General features: G+C 42.6%; 1 protein-coding gene across 1 annotated transcript; it reads right to left on the reverse strand.

The window, feature by feature from the left end:
* Window positions 1–225: 225 nt before the first annotated feature.
* Cd163 (CD163 molecule) lies at window positions 226–18,989 on the reverse strand. The gene is made up of 15 exons (XM_035448751.1): window positions 18,935–18,989; window positions 17,374–17,694; window positions 15,281–15,604; window positions 12,842–13,162; window positions 11,784–12,104; window positions 8,485–8,799; window positions 8,072–8,386; window positions 7,339–7,434; window positions 6,943–7,257; window positions 5,247–5,567; window positions 3,487–3,798; window positions 3,107–3,130; window positions 2,844–2,951; window positions 1,335–1,424; window positions 226–323 (listed from the first exon to the last, which is right to left on the reverse strand). Exons 1-15 carry the CDS (start codon window positions 18,987–18,989, stop codon window positions 226–228), a joined length of 3,336 nt encoding a protein of 1,111 aa, XP_035304642.1.
* Window positions 18,990–23,156: the final 4,167 nt, after the last annotated feature.

The raw sequence follows: 23,156 nt of genomic DNA on the forward strand, positions 1-23,156 counted from the left end.
ACACACACATCTTAGCGGTGGTTGAGTCGTATTTACAGAGAATTAGCTTATAGCTGAACACAGATAAATATTTATAAACGTATACAAGCATGCACGTCCATCTGGATGCATATATGTATATGCATCCTTTTCTCTCTAATACAAGAGGAGTTGTCTGTCTCAGAAGCAGTGTGTCTCTTGTGAATTCACTCACCTCCAGTGGATTATAAATTATCGTTTTCCTTTTCAGTGTTCCTCTGAATTGCTCCCTTTTTTAAATCCAGGAATAGGAAGATATTTAGACAGAGACGTTAGTCCATCAGCATTAAAATCATTGGAGTTTTCTGGAAGGAAGAAGGTAATTACTGGGAATATATGTCAGCCCTGGCCTCAAGTATCTCAGGAGTTCTCTGAACACCTTAAAACTGCCCCACAATTAGGCAGGCGAAGGGTGTGAGCTACGGGCCCAGCACCTGCCCTGATCATTAAATCTGTGTCTGACATAGCAGCAGCAATGGCCCGAAGAAGGAGCTGAGTCCCTCTCAGAAGCTTCCTCCATGGAGCGAGGACATTTCGTCTAGAATGAAAGATAAGCCTGGTCCTGGGGGCGGCAATGGCGTCTCACTGGATGGAGTATGGAAAACTTGAACTCTGAGACTTCAGAAAAAATATAATAAAAATCAAATTCGAGGACGAGTATGACAGGGAGTGAGAGTGGATAAAATTTTGAAGGAAAAGACACAGGTGAGAGGACGCAAAGATGAGCTGAGCGAGCGGATGAAGGCAGGCGCTCGTGTGCAGCACATGCGCAGTAGCGATAACACGTGCTGCGGGCAGGATTCCTGCAGGGGACGATGGAAACGCTCACTTGCTTCGGTGGAGTCTAACTTTTATAGCATCTTTGTGGTTGCCACAACGTCATATCGTAGGCTTTAAGTATACACAGCCAAGTTATTCTTAAGACTAGAAAGGACAGAAAATTTAAATAGTCACCATAACAGTCTTAGAAAATGGATTTCTGTTCCAGGAAAATGAGGTCCAGTGCCTCTGGGTCGGCACACCCCTTTCGGCGATCAGCCTCTGAGGCTAGATAGAGACTTTCCTGTGGCTGCAATTCTTGTTTTCTAAAAATGATTTTCAGCTCACGGCTGCCTTTTTTGACATTTTGGGTGTGAGCGCAGCCATTAACGTCTGAACCATCTCTCCTTTCCTCATTTCTTCCTCCCATGCACCACAAATTTTCTATTACGGGCTTTGAGAACTTTCTCAAGTATTAATGAAAGCAGGACGCGCAGCCTCAATTGCAGGCTCTTGTTTGAAACTCTAGGCTCTAGACGCTTACACAATTGACTGACCTGAGGACTTCAGCAGGTCCAGATCGTCTGCCCTCGAATTCATCTCCTGGTATTGAACTTGGTGTATCGAAATCTCTCCTCTGGAGGAGACTGACAACAGAAGTCCTTGGTTATGGATCAGTAAAAACCAACCCTTCTGCATTTCAGCCTTTCACCAGCAATTTGAACACTCTCAATCTTTACCTAGGTCGTTATTTTCAACCTGCTTGCTTGTATGAGCCAGACAGACCATTGCCTCTCCTGCCATGATGTAACGACCCATTTTCCTACCAAGGAAACCAGCATCCCTGTGTGGTTAACTGGAAGTCCTTTCCGTTTCTCATCTCAGCTATTCCTGTCAGTGGTGTGGTCCTACTGCAACCTTCCATGCATGCTCTTTTCCCCCCTTTCCTCTTAAAATCCATCTATTTATTTTACATCCTGGCTGCAGCACCCCTCCGCGTCCCACTGCCCCATTACCCCCCCCAACATCCAATCTCCTCCTCTTCTGTCTCCATCCCGGAAAGAGCAGGTGCCCCGTGAGTACGAACTAAACGTAGCATATCAAGTGTCAGTAAGACGGAGCACCTCCCCGTGCATTAAGGCAAGGTGACCCAGCATGAGAAGCAGAGCCCCAAAAGCCAGCAAAAGAGTTGGAGACAGCCCCTGCTTCCGCTTTCAGGAGTCCTACAGAGGACCACAACTGTACATACAGCGTGCAGGCCCTTGCCGCGAGGTCTTGCTCAGGTACGACTTGACCACTTCCGTTCCCTCATATGCTACTCTGATGACCAGGCATCCTTGGACCCTCAGACGCAAGGATTTCATAACTTGTCCCTCCCTCTACACTAGCCTGGCAAGCAGCGTCTCTCTTGGATCCTCACTTCAACCACGGCTGTGCCATCCTTTGTACTTCCCTGCACCGGCACACACCCTCTCTCTCTGGAATGTCTTTTGCCCAGTCACCTGAACCGTCATTCGAATCTATCTGAAAGGCTTCTCAGAAGCTTTCCGTGCCCTTTTAATGTCTGATAATCTCTCCCTCCTCTGTTTCTCGTTCACATTATAGAACACTACATTGCCATTTATCTAGAGTCTACTAAACCTGAAGTCCCATTAAACAAAAACATTTTATTATTTTATTATCCCTTTCTTCACTTTTAGATCCTAGCACATTGTTTGATAGAACAATACAATTTCACCTTAAGGTTACTATGGTTAGAGAAAATGAAATAAGAACAAATCTTCATTCTAAATCACGAATTGTGTATTCATTCTAAACTGCCAGTTCTATTAATAATCTAATCCAATTAAACACATAGAATGCAGAACACGTTGTGGTAGCTAGAGCTTTTTTTTCTCCTTCTGAGGAAATTTTGCTCCTTATATTCTGAGGAACTCTTCAAACATCTTATGAGCGCCCGCTTTCTGGTAACTTCACACTTGAGTAATTTGTTTACTTAGTTATAATTGGCCCAGGAACCCCTTAACCCTTTGGCTATGTTAGAGAGATCATAAGTTTGCTCAGACCTGTAAGCCGCTGTATCTGTCTTCGCTTCAGAGTCCACAACAGGAATGCGATGACAAGGACCAACAGAATGGCCCCGCAGATCAAGAGTGCAACGAGGACCGAGTGACCTATGCAGAGGTAAATATTAAGAAATATGATAAATTCTCAGTCACTTTCTTTGCCCATGTACAGGAGCCCCGAAGCAAAACTCCAGCCTCAGAACCCCTTCTGACCCAAAGTCTTCGAAACACGAGGAATTCTAAATAATACAGCCCATGCTTACCTTGCTCTGATTTTGGAGGTGCTCCTGCAGGAGAAAAGAGAAAGAGACTCAATTCTGGGGGCCATGGATAAAGAAAATACCATTATTTCCTTGTATGAGCCTTCACCGTCTCTTAGGCAAGTGAACTGCATTTTCTAAACTAAAGCTTGGGTCTCCCAATCACTCGTCTCTTGCACACAGATATGTAGGTTGTATGTCTGTTCTCTGTGATAGCCACTGTGTAACAGCAAATGTTTTCATCTTTCCTCATATAGAAACACCATGATTGTCTTTCTATCAGATCCCCTTGTTGATAGACGGAACATGAATGCATCACATTTTAATGACTGGCTTGTCTTTGCTACCGAAGGGTCCTGCTCAGTCAAGTTGTTGACACCCACCTGGAAGGCACTGTATGGAAGCATCTTCCTTGTGCCCACAGTCACTGTGACTCCATGGTTTGGCAGGACAATCCCACAGGGAAGTCTCCTTCCCTCTGCACCTCATTTCATTGAGCCATATTGGCCCAGTTCCTGGACCATAGGCTGCTTCTTTTAATGCCTTCACAGCTTGACCACAGCCCAACTGCCGACATGCAACCTTAGCATCATTAAGGTCCCAGGAGTCATCACACACTGTACCCCAGGAGCCTTTGTGCCAGATCTCCACACGTCCTGAACAGTCCGTATGTCCTCCCTGAAGTCTTACTTTGTCTGAAAAAAAAAAAAATCAGAGACATCTGAGTTATCCCTGAGAAGATGAAAGCTTCTGAAAGGCTATAGAGAACAGATATTTGATTGCTTTAAAACTATTTAATGTGTGCTGGTCGAGGTGCAGAAAGTAACAGCTGTACATGAGACATTTACATTATGCCGCTCACTTCCAAGGTTTAGCAACCATCCTCATGGGGAGAGATGGAAAGATTGTAAGGACCGGAGGTTGGGAAAGACGGAGGCAAAACAGTTTCCTGGACATGGCAGGACCACTGCATTCATAGCAGCTGTGGTTGTCTGCAGAAGATCAAGCCAGTCAACATCCCAGCATGGGGCAGGGAGGGCAGGATGAGCCCTCTCTAATAGGAACTAGTGACAGCTGGTGCCTCTTGGAGGCCGGTGAGTCAGTTTTCTTTAGGGATGTGATTCCTGGGAGGTTGCCCATGCTTCAGTAGGTGGCTCTACACCCATGAGTATATGGGCAGCTGATTGAATTCAATGAAAAGAAAAGAAGAGGACATGAAATCAGAAGGGGAGTTAGGATGTTGAATCTGAGAGGAGGAATGGGGGGGGGTAAATGTCATCAAAATGTATTGTATGCATGTATGAAACTCAAAGAATTAATAAAATATATAAAGACAAATGGAAATTTTAAAAGAATAATATGCTAATGATTTTTTAAAATAAAACTATATGTCTTTTTTTTTATCAACCTGGATATATTCCATCAAATGCTTGACGAATGGGACCAAATGAAACAGAGAGAGCTCCTGCACGGCAAAGGACACCGTTACTATGGTGAAAATGCAGCCCACAGCATAGGAGTTGAGGGAGAGAGAGAATATGATCAAAACACATTGTATGAGATTCTCAAGGAATTATTGAAGATATTGTCTACAAAGAATCATTGTGCGACTCAAGAAACTGCAAGTGAATGAAGTCAACATTATTAATGTGGAAAGTTAAAATTTCTCACATGGACAAAAGTGATGTGGACAGAAATATCAGTCTCACAGCTTGAGAAGATGCATAATAAAAATAGCTCAGGATCAGCCATTCTGAGTTTCTTTTCCAATATCGATGTAGCAAGATAATATTTGGAAGCAACGTGGGGAAAGGAAAGTAGGCCTGTCAACAGTCCAGTCATTAATTACGTATTCTCTTCTTCTTGGTCTTCTTAGAAAAAGCGATCAAACAGAACTTTCAAGTACACAAATGGGAAAGTCTGGAATAATGATCTGCAAGTGTATATATACATGGACAATATAACAATTACATAAAACCAACTATTCCAATCCTAACTATTGTCTGGAAGTTACCCATTCTTGTTTAATGAGACCTTACAAATCAATCCAGGTTGTGAACAGGGAAATAAAAATTTCATGTTTCCTCAGAAGGCGACAGTGGAGTGGTAGAACAGAAATTCCCTATTGACAATGGGTACTCACTGTCACAGACGATCCAGGACTCCTCTGAAGGGCTGGCCTGCCTCTGCTTCCATGGAGAGGAGGGGCACTGCCATAAGGTGTCAACTCCTTTTGGACACTGTACATTATCTATCCACATGAGCCTGGATGGAGTCTTGTCTGCAGATGTTGGTTTCAAGGTCCCGCTGTCTGCACAGCCCAGTTGGCGGCACACCACCCCCACAGTGGTTGAAGACATATTGCTGCTGCCAACACTTCCCCATGTACCATTGTAAAACACTTCCAGGTGACCTGTACAGTTCTCCCTAGGGACATCATTGGTCAGCCTCAGAGACATGAACTCTGGAGGAAAAGAAGAATTGGTGCTTTCACAACTTCTCTGAGGAAAAAAACACCCTTTTCTCTAATGTAAGAATGGCTGTAACAGATACAAGGTGTCAACTCCTAGTAATTTGTTGGTAACCTCTGAACAAACCAGTAGATCTTAGTAAAATACAGTAGGAGTCTCCAGAGACAATCCGCCTTTTTAATCTGGAGTTTTGTGCTCAGGTATATCTTATGAAGAGCGCCAGTGCCCTGAGATGCTTATGAGATTCAAAACCTCCCCGAAGCTCTTGTCAGTTAGAGAATTTGGATTTTTTTCTTCCCAAATTACTGTAATTTTAACCCAGGAAGTCTTATTCAATTCTTGTTTGTTTTGTTGGTTTGTTGGTTTATGTGCAATAGTGTTTTGCTATGGGTGTTGGGTCCCCTGGAACTGGAGTTACAGACAGTTGGGAGCTGCCATGTGGGTGTTAGGAATTGAATTTGAATCTCTTGGAAGAAGAGTCAGTGCTCCCAACCACTGAGCCATCTCTCCAGCCCCTCTTGTTTGTTTGTAATAGACACATAAACTATTTTAGGAATATGGTGGGAAGTCTCAGAGCCTGCACATTCCATCTAATGCTCAAGTCAGGGCTTAGGCGCACGCATCATCTCAAAACCCTTGGTGTGGGTATGGGGTTTGAGACATCTTTGATACTTAACATTTAGTGAGATGCAGGTGCTAAAGCCCACACTGTATGTACATTATCTTAAGAGGAAGTCTTTCCTTTTTTGGCACATGACTTTGTTACAGATGCCTGCTAGCAGATCTATGTCAGTAAATAGGGATCAGTTGCTTCTGATGTAGAATTGTTTCATTACTTTTATTATTTTACTATTATTTTCCTCAACTGCAACTGGGGGCACTTTTCTGGTTCATAAAAATCTCTGAAGCTTATTATGTGTACAAAGTGGGAGCAATGGCTTCTTTATGGTAATATTTGCCCCCTTGGCAAATAAAACTCATGTATCTGCTTTTAAAATTTATTTAAATATAACAATTATCTCTTTTCTTTGAAATATTATGTAGAATTCTTTTTGTTCTTTTTAGTCTGCCTTATTCATATTATAACTTTTGAGGGAGTCATCGACTCCAAAATCCAGCTCTAACGTATTTATCAAAGCACTTCACTGTTAGCATTTTTGTGACATTCAGACCTGTTTCTGTATTTTGCTCTTTACTGTATACTAGCCAGCACGTGAGGTTGTAACCGCATGTCAAGCAAATGCTTTGAGGCTCCTGACTTTGGACATCACAGCCTGCTCTGGGTATATTTCAGGTTGATACCCGCTACCATTTGCTCCTTAGTGTTTTTAAATTCAAATGTGACCAGGAGCTCTTCGCAGAACTTACCAGAGCAAATGACACCGGCGTCCTCCTTGTGCCTGCAGTTATGGCGTCCCCAGCCGTGTGAGCGGCACTGCCAAATTTGAGACTCTTTCCCACTGCAGTTGATCTCGTCTAGCCAGATATTCCCTGTCCCTTCCTTAAAGTAAGCAGAACCAGTGGCATTAATAGCCACACCACAGTCCAGCTGCTTGCACACCACACTGGCATCAATCAGATCCCAGCTGTCATCACAGATGGTGCCCCAGACGCCCTCATGATAGACTTCTACTCTCCCAGCACAGCGACTACCTCCATCTACCAAACGAACTTGACCGCTTGCTGGAAAGAGAAATGAAGACAACAAATAAGGGCGTTTTAAAGGCGTCAGACCATTTTCATAGATCGATCACAAGTTCTTACCTATGCAGGGAACATCGCTTTGGTTTGGAATGGTAGAGCTTGTTGTTTGGACCGAAGATGACGAACTACACGGCTGCAGTATCTGGGATTGGTTTCCTGAAAACACCAAAATTTTCAGGCATATAAGATCAAAAGGTTATGGTGACGAATGTGGGTGGGATGGAGAATCCTACAGACGACTTGAAGATGAGCATAGCGTTAGAAAGAGGGAGGAAGGTGGACCGGTCACAGAGAAAGGGGGGGATTGATGGACACCTGGAAGTGAAGAAAGGTATTTTGGGAAACTTAGGATACAGTAAGCCAGTGGTTCTCAACCTGTGGATCACGACCCCTCCAGGGGCGGGGGGGGGGTCGGGTCACATATCAGATATCCCGCATATCAGAAATTTACATTATAATTCATAACAGTAGCAAAGTTATAGTTATGAAGTAGCAATGCAATAATTTTGTGGTTAGGAGGTCACTGTAACATGAGGAACTGTATTAAAGGGTTGTATTATCAGGAAGATTGAGAACCACCGCAGTAAGCACTAGACAGCACACAGGCTGATGAAAATGAGGTTCACTTATATTCCAATAAGACCAGTGCAGTTACTAGTCTAGCTCACGTCTCATGAACCCCCAGACAGACCATTTCCCTTCCTTTTGCTTCATCCTCACCCCAGGCCCATCTGATTCTAGAGCACATCACCGAGCACAGGCTCGTGACCGGCCCCGCCCTTCACCCTCTCACCTGAGCATATTACCGAAGCCACTTGCCCTTCAGAACACACCGGTGCACCCAGCGCAGTCACGAGGCAATCCCCCATGTGCTGCTCAGTCCCTGTGCAATGGAACATGTGTCTCCAGACCTGGCCAGCTCCTTTCCCAAAGTGTGCTCCCCCTGGGGTGGACAGAGCAACTCCACATTTCAGCTGCTGGCATAAGACATGGGCATCTTCAATGTCCCAGTGAGAGTTGCAGAGGGGCCCCCAGGCTCCGAGCACCTTGATCTCCACTCTTCCCTCGCAGGAGGACTTGCCACCTGCCAGGCGGATTTCTGTGTATCCTGAAAGGAGACTGGGCTTTAGAAAAGATATTTGTGACTCCTCAACCCTCTCTCCTTCACAGAACAGGAGCTACTTGAAGACATTTCCTGCATCTTACGTGAGCAGACTATGCTGACATCCCTGCTGTGGCTGCAACTTTCTTCCAGAGGGGGAGCCACTGAGCACAGTGAAAGATGGGACTCATTCCCCGTGCACTGAAATTCTTCAGTCCAGATCTGTCCACTTCCTTCTCCGAAATGTGCTCCCCCTAGGATGGAGATGACTGTTCCACATTGTAATTCCCGGCACACCACACTGGCAGCTTCCAGAGATAAGCCGAAATCACAGACAGAGCCCCACACGTCGCCGTGTTTCACTTCCACACGCCCGGAGCATGGAATTTCCCCTCCAACCAATCTGGGTTCCCTGTGACCTGAAAAATAACAGTGTTTCTGTGAGAGGTACAATTTCCACATTTTCACCCCTGGTGGGATTAGGTGCATTGTGGGTTCTCAGCGATTTTCCACACGGCGCCTCCTGGATTTTCTGTCTAGACCGAGCATAGCAAATTGAGGATCTCACATTTCTCAATGTACCTGTCCTCTAAGAAAACTCTAGAGCTTTGATTTTTGAAGGAAATCAAGATCAGAACCTCCCTTTTCTTCTAGTATGTCACTTGCATTCATTCATGACACACAGTTTGTTCACTGACTGTCGGTCAGCCCACCACTGCAGCTGCAGGCTGAAGTCTATGCCAACCTTATCAACAACTGCCTGTAGGTTTTCAGTGTATTTCCATTTTGAACACTGAACACCAGAAGTTTAAGGGAATACACTGCACTTGCTGTCTGGGACTCTCCATCATCTTCCCATTCCTTTCTGACAGGGCCTCATGGACAGATTGTCCGTGCTCTGCCTCTCACCACACAACACTGCGTTTTGTCTGCTCCGCCAGCAGGAAGGGCAGCGCTACATGAGGCTCTCAAACCTTGTGCCTCCAGGACCAAGAGAAAAAACAAACCTGCATGTCACTTAGTGTGGCTGGGCTTCAGAGTGTAAACAAAAGATGACAAGTAACAAGAAATGGAACTCAGATTGGGATGTGCCCCTTGTCAGGTCAAGAGAATTGACCGCCAAGACAAGCAACGGTTTCCTTGAACACCCAGGAACCATTCAGCTTCTTGAATATGCAAAGCTACTCCAAATTCGCTTCTTTTAAAAAGCACATCTGAGGGTGAGCCTTCTAAAGAGCACAAGTCCTTCACAGATGTCTGTGTGAATCTCTGATGCTGCCTGTGGCATGGTACAGACGGACAGACAGACAGCCCTTCAGCCGTTGCAGTGTTCATACTCTCTACATTCTTTTTGGGTCATATGTCTTTTACTTTATACTAAAATGTCTCTGACAACATGCCAGGTAAGACTGTTTTGTGAGTTAGAAACACAAATAGAATGGCTAGCACGCCAAAATTTCACCATTAAAGTGAATTCCTATTCAAATGTGAGACAAAGAACCCATCCATTTCTAAGTGCAGATCAAGTTTAAAGAAAATGATGCTGTACACAAACAATCAATGATTTTTGAATTGGAAAGTCCAGAACTTCTTGTTGCATTGAGAAGACATCATTGGCTACTGTGTACTTGGTCGTCTTGGACAGCCCTTAATCTTTAAGACAAGGCAGTTTCTAAGATCAAGCCAAACTAGGTTTTGTAGTGGCGTCTTGTTTAGCCAGTGGACTTGTGATGGTGACTGCATCCTAGGCTTCAGGTGTGTAGACTTGACCTCTTATAAGGAAGAGGAGGGGTTGGCTTGCTCTCTTGGGCAGTAGTCAGAACTCCAGAAGGGCAGAGATTACATCTTCAGGAGCAGGAAGACCACGGCAGTTATTCACTATTGATTGTGTAAGTGTTTCTCTAATAAATGCCTCTTAATCATTTATCTGGGACCGTTTGGACTCATTTAAACCCTGCCTTCAAGGTTTCTTGTAGCTTTTGGATTATTCATGTGTAGCCATTTCAAATGAAATAAACACAACCAGAGAAAAGCAAAACCAATCCAAAAGTACTTTATTTTTTGATGAAAACATATTATTGATGATAACAAAACCTTTCTGTACACGATTCCTCTGTTCCCCAACCCTAAAACATTTGAATCTAAGTCCAAAGGGAAACTCTTCCACACAAATAAGGTACTTGGGGACTCCATTTTTTCAACCTTGATTTTGTGAATCTGCTAACATGCATCCATCCACACCACAGGTGCTTTCTTTATACATAGTCAAAATACTGGGGACTTCATCCCGACAAATGTATGACTCTATTGACCTTTATATAAGAGTCATTAAATAAAATTGCACCCATGGGTTTGGTTCTTTTGGTTAACAAGTTTTCATCTGCCAAAGTAACTAAACCAGCATTTATTCTTTCTATTAAAAAAGGGAATGAAGGGCTGGGCGTTGGTGGCTCATGCCTTTAATCCCAGCACTCGGGAGGCAGAGGCAGGTGGATCTCTGTGAATTCGAGACCAGCCTGGTCTACAAGAGCTAGTTCCAGGACAACCTCCAAAGTCAGAGAGAAACCCTGTCTCAAAAACAAAACGAAACAAAACAGCAACAACAAAAAAGGAATAAAGAATACGTGTAAGAACGAGTCAGTTAGGACTTCCTCCTTTTGTTCATTAACGAAGTATATGATATACATGAAGAAGGATAAATAACTGTCATTTGAAACACTCTGAAAGTCTTGTCCCTCAGCTGAGTTGATCATAAAATGCAGCCAAATCAGAAGATGAAATTGGTTCTCCATAACAGAAGCAGCAAGCCTACCATAGCCTTCTGGTCGTTTGCTTTCACTCAGCCTTAAGGTTTCAGATGGCCTTAAGTCAGGGACCAGCAATGGACAGGCAGAGGCTAGCATCAGTGCCAGTCAGTGTTTGTAAATGTGCCTTTTGACAATGGACTAAGGCAGCTAGACTAGAAGCCTGTGAAGTTTGGGTAGCATTCTCTTGCTAACTTTGAGGATAGCTGCTATAAGCCTCAAGTGCTGAGGTTACAAGTGTGCACTGTGGCACCCTGCTTTTTAATGTGTGCTGTCAATCTGAACTCAGGTCCTTATGAGTGTGTGCTAAGTGCTTTATCTACTAAGCCATCTCCCCAGACCCCCTCCATACATTTTCAGTTGAAGGATAATTCATACTCTGTCAATATATTACATATGCGTAATACAGACACACAAAGATATATGCCAAATGCATTATTCCTTTCAAAAAATAGTGCAATCAGATTTATTTTTAAAATAAATCCCAGTTCTGTGATTAGTACAAGCAATGCACCTTCACACCCTGATTCAAAAGGTTGAAAAAAGCATAAAAAGTAGGCCATCGCTGGACAATGGTAGTGTATGCCTCTAAGTCTTACCTGAGCAGGTAACTTGGGCTTCTTCAAAGTGGTCACAGGAGAGGCCACCCCACTGCCAGTTTCTGCATTGCCAAAGAGAAGTTTCATTTCCACTACAAGAGCCAGGAAAGAGCCATGTATCTGTTGCCATACTTTTGGAGTAGATTTTAGAACTTGTCTGAAGAGCAGATCCACATCCAAGCTGTCTACAGACCACGTCAGCATCTACCAGGGTCCAGCCTCGGCTACATATGTTTCCTTTCAGCTTCTGAATCTCTACCTCCACAGTCCCAGAGCAGCGACTGCCTCCACCTACAAGTCTCAGCTCCAGATCCGATCCATCTGCAGAAGAAGCATAAGCAAGGCTGAAGGGCCCTGGGGAAACACACCAGCCTCCCTCCTTTCCAGATATCAAGACACTGGAAACTATGACTTACCTACAAAAAAAAAAGTGTTTGTTTGCTTACTTCTTGGATCACAGAGGCTTAACGTAGCCCCTTACATAAAGTGGGCAGGGGTTGTATGCCTGATGCCTCTTTATACTTTTGCTTTATCTTTGGAGTTGGAGTCTCAGTAAGTAGCCCAAAATGTGTTTGAATTTGCCATCCTCTGCCCTAGCCTCTCCCCCTAGTGGTTTTGATTACAGGCATGTGCCACCATACCCAATTTTGGATTACTTATTTCCTGAGGCTTTAATAAACAAACGTAGACTGTGAATTCTATTGCAAATGGTACATAGTTCTAAAGACTAAAAATGCTAAACACACACACACACACACACACACACACACACACACACACACACACGTGCGTGTTCACGCCCGTTCATCACAGTCCCTTAAAATGCTAACTCTCTGAGCTTCACACAGATTTAGAATTTAAGGAGTGGTTCTAAATAGTACTCCTAGTAAAACAGAAAATGGAGCCAAGCATCCATCCTATGAAGAATGTGTGAGATTCTTCTCAGCTGTGAGGGAATTCCCATCAATGAATTAATTACATCCACTACTCACAACTTACACTAAACCTATTTCTAACGAATACAGGTTCTTCCCTCTTCTATTTGCCTTTTAACTTACCAGAACATGTCACACCAGCATCTTCTCTGTGGTTACAGTAATGCTTTCCCCATTCCTGGTGCTTACAGTCCCAAAGAGCTGCTTCATCTCCTTTGCAGGAAACATTGTCAAGCCAAATTTGTCCAGATCCCTCACTGGTATTAACTCGGCCAATGAGAGAGATAGCAGCTGGGCATCCCAGTTGTTTACACACCACAGAAGCGTCAAGAGCGTCCCAGCTATCATCACACACAGTCCCCCATTCGTCTTGGAATCTCACTTCCAATCTTCCTGAACATTTGGACCCTCCATCGGCCAGTCTCAGGCTCAGATCTGCTCCCTCTATAACAACAACAAACAAGTCAGTGAAAGGGAAATAAGGATAACGCGATTACAAGTAGCTCCAGCTGAGTTAAAGAAATGAGACGTGGATAGAGGCAGTCGCTCTACCGCACCATTCTACAGCTAGGAGAAGTGCACAAGGCAAGGACTTTTTAGCACACAGTACTTACTTTGGGAAGGGTCTTGGAGATTTGTTCAGAGTCAGTTTTGTGCCTGTACGGTCACTACAACTGATGTTACAATTGTTTACTCTATCTTGTTAAAATATATCTGCCTGTGTTAAGGTTTTTCACCTGGTACTCCAGTTTGTGTAAACATTCGGCATCTGCGTTCGCTGTTATCCATACTGTCTGTCTCCATTACCTTGCTTGTACAGTGCACCGTACCCTTTTGTGAGTACCTGTGGTGGTCTGAGTGAGACTGTTCCCCTCAGGTTCAGATGTCTGAACACTTGGCTCCCAGTTAGTGGCACTGTTTGGGAGGCTTAAGAGGTGTGGTCTTTCTGGAGGGAAGTGTGCCACTTGGGGAAGGTTTGGGGTCTTAAAAGCATTGCGCCACTTCTGCGCATGCTCGCACTTTAAGATGTGGGTGCTCAGCTTGCTGCTCCAGCCACCAAGTCTGCCCCTTGTCATGCCTCCCCACTGGGATGGACCCTTAAGCGCAAATAAACCGTTCCTTCTATAAGTTGCCTTGATCAAGGTGCTTTACCACAGCAACAGAAAAGTAACTAACAGGGTACTTCTTAGCTAAAGGGCATAGAAGTATGGGAAAGGCCTGATCTGCTCCTCCCACAGTTAGCGCCCCTTAAAGAACCATCCTTAATTCTGCCATGTTGGCACTTTTATTTTTATGGTGGAGTTCTAGGGATTTGAGCTAATGGTTTGGGAAGGAGCAGGTTGAGGTGGCTGAAAACGATGATGAGCAGGGTAGTTTGTTTCTAAACCAACCTCAGAAAGACGAATGGTGAGTGCTATTTCAGTTGTGGTTCATAGATTTTTTTTACAAAGATACATAAAATTATGTATTTGGATATTTCTATATTTGTATCTCTATCATCTCTCTGTCTCTATCATCTATCTATCTACCTATCTATCCATCATCTATCTATCTCTCCATTCAACCTACTTACCTAGAAATGACATAAGAGTTGAAATAAAACAGTCTAAAAGGGCAGAGAGTACTAACAGTAGGGAGAGCGACAAGGAAAGGATAAGGGGCTATGAGGGGGGAGTGTGCTCAGCATATAATATTCGCATGCAAAAAAACCTTTAAAAATTCACGGCTAGCTCCTCTGCCCCTTCCCTCTTCACCCCTTCCCTCTTCACCCCTTCCACCTCAGCACCCCTGCCTCTCTTCACCCCATTTTCCACCCTGTCAAGATTTTCTCTTTCTTTCTTTTCTTTCTTTCTTTCTTTCTTTCTTTCTTTCTTTCTTTCTTCCTTCCTTCCTTTCTTTCTTTCTTCCTTTTTTTTGTTTGTTTTTGTTTTTCAAGACAGGGTTTCTCTGTGTAGCTTTGGAGCCTATCCTAGCACTTGCTCTGTAGACCAGGCTGGCTTCGAACTCACAGAGATCCGCCTGCCTCTGCCTCCCGAGTGCTGGGATTAAAGGCCAGCGCCACCAATGCCGGGCTCAAGATTTTCTTAAACAATCTCTTATGATGGAACTAAATTTCATTATCATTTTTCCTGCATCTATTTTAATTGTTTATTTATTTTGATTTTTTACATGTATATGTGTATGCCTGAGCATATGGATACGCACCCAGTGTATGCAGTACCCAAAGAGATCAGGGGAAGGGACCAGATCTTGTGGAACTGGAGTGACAGGCAGTTGAGAGTCATCGTATGTGTGCTGAGAACTGAGCCCCAGTCCTCTGCAGGAACAGTAAGGACTCTCTTAATCAACAAGCAATCTCTTCAGCACCTCTCTGGCCCCCTACTATTTCAATGTCCTGATTTCAGTTCATGAATTCACAACTGTTAGAGCTGGGACACCAAATGAGACAGTAATGGCGTGATGGAGGCTGACTGGGCTTCATTGTGTTCTCAAGGACTCAGACTTACAATCCCAGTACCTTTTGTCTGCCACAGAGAACAAGAAACCTGGGATTGTCCTTACCTAAGCAGATCACCCCAACATCCTCAGCATGATCACAGTTATGCTTTCCCCATGCTCCGTGTTTGCAGTCCCAGAGAGCTGACTCATTTCCATCGCATACCAGATCATCAAGCCAGATTGGGCCAGAACCGGCTCCAAATTTAGCTGAGCCAGAGAAACTAATGGCACTTCCACATCCCAGTTGTTTGCAAATCACAGTAGCATGATCTTTGCTGAAGTTGTCATCACACACGGTTCCCCACTTTCCCTGGAACTTCACTTCTACTCTTCCTAAACACCGGTTGGGCCGATCGTTCACCAGTTTCATCTCCAAATTGGATCCGTCTAGAGACAAGACCAAAGTTAAAAAGAAAAGTCCTTTCGTAAGCAATTAATCATTTAGGGTTTCCTGGATACTTGGAATTTGATGCCATTCTTAAAAAAAAAAATAGTGTTTGGCTTTTAGATACTGCTCATTTCCAAATATTGGAGAATTTTAATCTGCTAAAATCCAATGAAAAATAAGGATTTTCCTCTACATATACTTTCCAAGGAAATCATAATATAGGTCAAAATGCTCTTTGGTATAGAAAAGATCAATATGACTCATTATTCACACACACACACACACACACACACACACACACACACACACACACAGAGAGAGAGAGAGAGAGAGAGAGAGAGAGAGAGAGAGAGAGGTAGGAGAGAGAGAGAGCAGTTGTTGAAAATGAGAAAATGGTCATTTACTAAATGCTTAGATTCCTTATTTTAACCCCTCCAAAGTAAAAGAGTTCTGACAATGAATAATTGATGCTGAATTTGAAATTGGAAAATAAGGAAAAGCAAAGATTAAAATGCCCAAATAAACACAACAGTTTGTAAAACATTGTGTTTAAAATTATAGGAAAATTATTTCAATTTTATGAATCAAAGTTTTTTTTTTCTCCTAGAGGCATTTACTATCATTTTCAGCAAAAACCAGGAGGTTTTATCTTTGTTTTTTTTACAATGAAATTTGTTTCTCATGCCATGAGTTTTCATGAGGAGTAAAATACACGAAGAAGGGAGACTTTGGTTGAAATCTGGGGACACTGGAGAAGTTGCAATTCAACAAAATGTTTAGCAGCACTTTCTTAAACAAGAAATTAAATTTTATGAGCTAGAGGCTCCAACCAAAGTCCCCAACTTAGCAAGACTTGTTTTCATTATGGGCAATCAGTAATAATAATTAATAAGAATAAGAGGCCACAATTAAAGTGTACATAAGTGCATCACACACCATAGTCTTCAGTCCTTACACATTTAAACACTACATGCTATCATCATTAGCCCATTTCATGGATCAGCGACTTGAGCCTCAGTAGCTGGACATACCACTGATCACCTAGAAAAACTATGAAGCCAAGATGTGAGTATCACAGAGGTTGGAGGAGTGGCCTGTCACCAGTTTTCTGTTGAATAGTGTGCCACCATCTCCCTAGAGGTGGACTCTGCAGACTAAGCAGGAATTAAGGGTGAAGGATCTCACACATACAGAGAGCAGATCGCTCTGAAACCAGCGAGTCCTTGTGTGTCTATTGGTTCCTTTTCTCTTATTAGATTCGGGTTGCACCTTTAAGTTTATAAACTTCGAAAAACAAGTTTAATTTCACTCTTCATTATGTAAGAAAATAAGAGCAGAGGGTACTACACTGAAGCCATAGCTGAATATCAGCTCTTTATGCAGGTAAGAGCCTTGAAAGATTTCTTATGGTTTTGAAATTTGTTGTAAATGCTATTTTTGTTTTACCATCATGAAAATTAATAATTAAAAAATGAGGAGGAGTAAGAGATGAAGAAGGCTGAGTCAGCGTGGTAATGAAAGATGGGGGTCCATGAAGAAACTAACATTTTTAGCACTTACTATATACCAGTGTGCAAAGAGCTCTGCAAGTGTCTTATTATTGAGTTATCAGATGCTTAGAAAGATTAAATACTTTGCATGAAATCACTGCATCAGTGAATGGTTGTGTGAGAATTCGATGCAACATTTTTTTTTTTTCCAAGACGGACAGTGTAAACGGAGTCAGAAATATGTGTGTGGGATTTGTTTTGACATAGGTGAGCCTTACCTGAGCAGGTCACTCCAACATCTTGCTCGTGGGTACAGTTATGCTTTCCCCACCCCTCATGTTTGCAGTCCCAAAGAGCTGACTCATTCCCTGTACAAGAAACCTTATCCATCCAGATGTCTCCAGAGCCTGCACTGGAGTTAGGCCATCCTAGGGCTTGAATAGAAGTTGGGCATCCTAGTTGCCGGCACACCACAGACACCTCATTCATGCTCCAGTTGTTCTGGCACACCGTTCCCCACTTCTCATGGATCTTAACTTCCACTCTGCCACTACAGTTGTTTTCACCACCAGCTAGTCTCAGTTCCTTTTTCAATCCTCCTGCAACAACAATTCAACACAGCAAATGATGGTCAAAAAAGAGTTCAGAGAGCAGGATAAGTTTTTAGATTGCTTACATATGATTTAGAGTAGAGACTCATCCTGAGCCTGCTGTGGTACGATAGGAGAATGCTATTTCATAGTGTCCAGGTAGAATTATTAGTACCATAAGGCTTCAAGCAGAACAATGGCAAAACTGGGAGAGCTAACGGTGCAGTGATATCTGGGATTTTCATTGTGCGGCTGGGTAACTTAACAGTGGTGATTTATACCTTCTAAACTAAGATGCACAGTGTGTTAGAAGATGAACTACATGTGTTTCTTCCTATCGTAAACTCAATAGAAGCTGGGCGTTGGTGGCTCATGCCTTTAATCCCAGCACTTGGGAGGCAGAGGCAGGCGGATCTTTGTAAGTTCGAGACCAGTCTGGTTTCCAGAGTGAGTGCCAGGATAGGCTCCAAAGCTACACAGAGAAACCCTGGCCCAAAGCTGGGCATTGTTAGCACACGCCTTTAATCCCAGCCCTCGGGAGGCAGAGGCAGGTGGATCTCTGTGAGTTCGAGGGCCCACCTGGTCTCCAGAGCTAGGGCCAGGATAGGCTCCAAAGCGACACAGAGAAACAGTCTCGGAAAAAAAAAAAAAAAGAAAGAAATAAGATTGATAGTGACCATGTGGGAATGGGGAAAACAAGCTGAAGGGAATTAAATTTCACCCATTTCACACATTTATATAAAATTTTACAAAGTAGTTGAAATCTATTAAAAACTAGTTTTTTTGAAACAGAAATCTAGAGAATTGTTTTCCTTTCTCTCTCCCTTGCTTTCTTAGATTACCTCTGATGCTTTTTTTTTTTTTTTTTTTTTCTGTTACTTTGGCTTTACTGAAGAACCCAGCCTGACTTCCTGCAATACATTTTTAAATGTTAAAATTTAAGTTTTGAATTTATTAAAGTGTTTTCAGAATTCCCTTTTCCTACTAACTTTGTGCTTTCTTCTCTTCTCTTTCCACACACTGCTTTCAATCTTTTTGTAACATGGGATTGTTTTGTGTGAAGGAAGACCATGCTAATAATTTGCTGTCTTTTACTTAGAATATTATTTTCTGCTTTTAATATCTGGTTCCTAACTCCACAGAGCATGGGTTTTTAGGTGCTACTTAACATACAGGGAACTGTGTTTTTTGTTTGACAGTTCCTATCAGAGTGGCCTAAGGCCATAAGTAAATTCAATGATATACTCACCAGAAGAATTAGTGACAGCAGAGACACTGAGAAGAGACACTGAGACTACAGCCATAATGAAGGAACATAAACGGACAAATCCTTTAGAACCTATGAAACAAAGGACAGAAGTGAAACTTTTTAATGAGAGATTTTAGAGAGGTTCAGGGTTTGGGGTCTGATGAAGACCAAACTGATAAGAAAAAAACCCTTCCTTCAAAGGGCTGGCAAACAGGAAAGATACAGACCCAGAACTTATATGCAGCCTAGGAGTGGGGATTTATGAGAACACTGGGTGTGGAAGCAAATTTTAGATCTGCAGGTCTTAAAGCTGCCTAGCTAAAAGGAGCATCAATGAAACTAGATGTGGAGGTGGTTTCTGAACTTTCTGTCTTCTACCTTCTCAGCATCCATTACTCACACCTCCATCTCTGTGTCTACTTGGTCCACACAGTTAGACAGTAAGTTTCATGAGAGAATGGATGATATTTCTCATGTCACGATTATTCCACCAACTATACTTGTTAAATAGCATTCTCAACAATGTGACAGATAGTCTACTTTGCACTCCAAATAACCCAAAAGTCAACCTTCTCATCACACACTGCAATTCAACACTCAAGTAAAACTGAGGAAGAATTTTAGCTGGTCCATGAACATCATGAAGTAGAATTTTGCACTGAGTAGGTTCTCCAAACTTTTAATCAGTATCGATTCCTACACGACAAGAGTTCCTGACAACTCTTGTTTTCATACTTAAGGCAGTTCTGCTTACTTCAGATCCTGACTTGATTTTTTACCTCGGCAACTTTATAAAATCAATACAAATACTGCTTTAAAAAATTTAGTTATGGGGTCTATGGCTGATTAGAAGCACTTCCATAGGACCCAAATGCCCCTTTCTATTTCTTGCTCTCCTATGCCAATCACATCAATTTGCTGTCAGAACATCTCTAAACTCCACAAAAGGGTAAATATAAATGAGACACATTTACCAGGAGGTCCAGCATCTTCAAGAAGAACCATTCCAAGCATGCCCATTTCAAAGCTTGATGATTTTGATGGCTCTTAGTCTCTTCGTGCTATTGTATAGAAATGCTCTCCATAGAAAGTGGGTAACCACTGATGGAAATAATCATCTCGTTCTTAAGAACGGAAAGGCTCCAGAATGAGGGAGGAGTCAACCCCAAAGGGGAACTCCTTTTTGCCTTCGCCCTCTTTCCCCCACCCCTGGACATAAAACGACCAAAGGAAAATTTAACACTTTCCATAGATTTACAAAAACTAGAGAGTGTATTCATTCACACTCTTGCTGATGAAATGCTTTAATTAATTGATCAATTAATTTTTACTTATGTTATGTGTGTTTGTCTGCTTGTATGTATGTGTACCACATGTGTGTGTACCCTCAGAGCCCAGGAGAGTACATTGGAGCCCCTGGGCCTGGAGTTATAAAAGGTTGTGAACCACCATGTGGGTGCTAGGAACGGAACTTGGTCCTCTATAAGAGCAGCAAGTACTCTTAACAGTTAAACTTTCTTTCCAGACTCTATTTTTAATTTTTGAACTTTATTTTAATAACATTTATTCAGTGTTGGGGTTCTAGCACAGAGTCTTGAAGATACCAGGCAAGAGTCTTACTATTGAGCTATTCATCCAGCCCTTGAATTGTGTTTTTGACTAATATATTAAACACATACAAAAAATAGTAATGGTGACAGAGCAAAACTATGTGAAACACACACAAAAGATAGTAATTTGTCAGTATTTGTACTTTTGACATTATTTCCAGAGGTGACTATGTCTATTGGGTGGTCATGTGAGTGTAGTACATAGGCAGCCTTTGTACTTCCTGTCTAAAGGATAGAGCACACCAATAGATTGGTCATGAGTAGTAATGGCTCCATAAAGGAAGAGTCAAGGACTTCCAGTGTATCACTCAGACTGGCCTGGGAATCACTATGTATCCCAGGCTGACCTTGAACTTGAAGCAGTACTCCTGCCTCAGCTTCTCCAGTGCTGGGACTACAGGCACATGCCACCATACCCAGTTTCACACTCATTAATTTTGTTTACAAATTTAAATTAGTAGAAGCTGTTGACTTTTACCCTTTTCCAAAAATGTTCCCAATAAAGAACAAGACCAAAGAAGTTGCATGCTTTGCAACCCTTGAGACCATCATGATTGCCATTGGCGATCCTGGCCAATAAGGGATCTAACCTAACTTCTTCCATTACTGTAAACCATTGATCCATTCCCTAAAAGCTTGCCTTCATCGTAAAACCTTATAGAGGTCTATTACATCAAAGATGTTAAAAACATGAATGGCAACCATACAAATCCCCATACATACTAAAGCCAAAGAAAAAGGCCTTGCCAGGACATCTTACATTGGAAATAACCTGTTACATATTTACTAAGAATAGCCCAAGCTGGATCTTTAGAAGATAGATTCAGTAGAACTTTCATGTCCCATGATAGTTTCTACATAAAGGTTGAGCTGAATGCAGCTCTCCTACACCTTTTTGAATTCCAGTACAACAAACAAGTCTCTAGAACTCACCATCGTGTCTTAGGCCTTAAGCAGCTCTTTACACATTTTCAGCCTTATATCTTATCCCATAAAGCCGGTGACCATGTGGAGGCTACACTCCTCTGAGACTGATTGACCGCAGTTGCTCTCCAGAACACCTCAACTGATTTTTTTGATATACATCCTTTTTAAACATAAACTACTCCAAGCAGTCATGCATATCTCTACCCCATTCTGATGACAATTGCAGCGGATTTGTGGCTTTTGTTGGTTTATGATATAGAGCCCCACCTCAGTTTAAGAAGTTCCCCTCTTTAAAGTGATACCCTAGACTCAGAACTTAACAGGCATCAATCACACTGGTACCAAATGTCACTATGGGGTGATGGCAATTACTTATGCAACATCACCCTAGCCAAAGACACTGTCCTTGAAAATGCTTTGCCTTCTGTGTCAGAGATGACTTTACTCAGACACTAAAGCTGTCATTCATAGACAATCTCTCCTAACATACATATTGAATACAAAATATCCCATCCATCCTCTGATAATGTGATTCTACTACATTTTGTAATCCTATTTGTTTTATTTCCTGGGCATACTTCTTATTCTCTGAAAAAACACACACCTTATGTTGTCATGCTTAAAGATGAGTCTGGTAGAGTTTACTAAAATTAATGGAGATTATGGGTGTCCAGGGGTTCTTCTACTCACATCAGTCAGGACTGTGAGTTCTTAGAGAAAGAAGCCTATCCTTCAGTCTCATGCTGGTGTAGTTTCTCTTCAGCCATGAGCTGACTTTGGTCAAATATACCACGTCCTCATAATGAGTACATTCTTCACCAAACAATGGCCCAATCTACACGTCCACAAGCAATTCATACACTTTTCCTTATTGCCTCCTCTGCTTGCTTACTCTGCTGAAGGCACACCCCAGCTCACACTTCTCATATTAAGGTTTTGCATAGTTGGCACCCCACCAGGGACTTGTCAATTTGTGTCAATCCAAGGACTCTGGGAAAGCAAACACTATTTAATCATATCAGTAGGGCTCCCCAGAGCCCTGGAAGTCAGCAGCATTTTCATAGGCTTTGTTCTGCTGAAAGCACAACTACCAACCAGCACCCAGGGGCCCTTTCAGATAGTGTTCAAAGGCTGAGTGATGTGCTACTTTTAATGCAACAAGCACACAATTAATCCAAATGGTAAAGGGTAACATTGATCCTTGCTTCTTTACTAGCAATAGAAATATGGGTTTATGTTTTACAGTGTACTTAATACTGTGAGTATATTAAGCTGAACAAACATAGGAATAGCTATGAGACAAGTTCAACAACAAAGATTCTTGTAAATTACAATCTTCCAACAGAGTCTCTCAAATTCAGAGGTAGCTCACCTATCCTTATGTCTGCTGCTGACAGAATGGGGTACTTGGTTGAAAAACAGGTCTGAACACTCAATGTATGCCTAGTAAGGCTCTTTTTCTCATTACCACTGTCAAAGTTGGCCTCAAATGGCCAAACCAAGATGCCTTGACCACTGGCCAAACCATGTAACAAACTTTGTCCGTCTCAATTAGTATTGTTGATGTTGAGGCACTGAACGTTTGCTAATGTTTTCTTTTTCTTGACACATTGATTCCCTGCCTGAAATCACAGCACAGTAAGCAGACACAGTGAAACCCCTAGGTAAGCTGGTATCAAGACTAG

Source organism: Cricetulus griseus, chromosome 8 (genome assembly GCF_003668045.3).
Source record: "Cricetulus griseus strain 17A/GY chromosome 8, alternate assembly CriGri-PICRH-1.0, whole genome shotgun sequence".
Classification (NCBI taxonomy): domain Eukaryota; kingdom Metazoa; phylum Chordata; class Mammalia; order Rodentia; family Cricetidae; genus Cricetulus; species Cricetulus griseus.

Coding starts and splice junctions, on each gene's coding strand:
- Cd163 (XM_035448751.1), bottom strand. CDS start 18,989: ATGGCTGTAGTCTCAGTGTCTCTTCTCAGTGTCTCTGCTGTCACTAAT. Junction 13,163..15,280: donor TGTTGGGGTGATCTGCTTAG/GTAAGGACAATC, acceptor TTGTTGTTATAG/AGGGAGCAGATCTGAGCCTG. Junction 7,258..7,338: donor AAGCGATGTTCCCTGCATAG/GTAAGAACTTGT, acceptor TTCTCTTTCCAG/CAAGCGGTCAAGTTCGTTTG.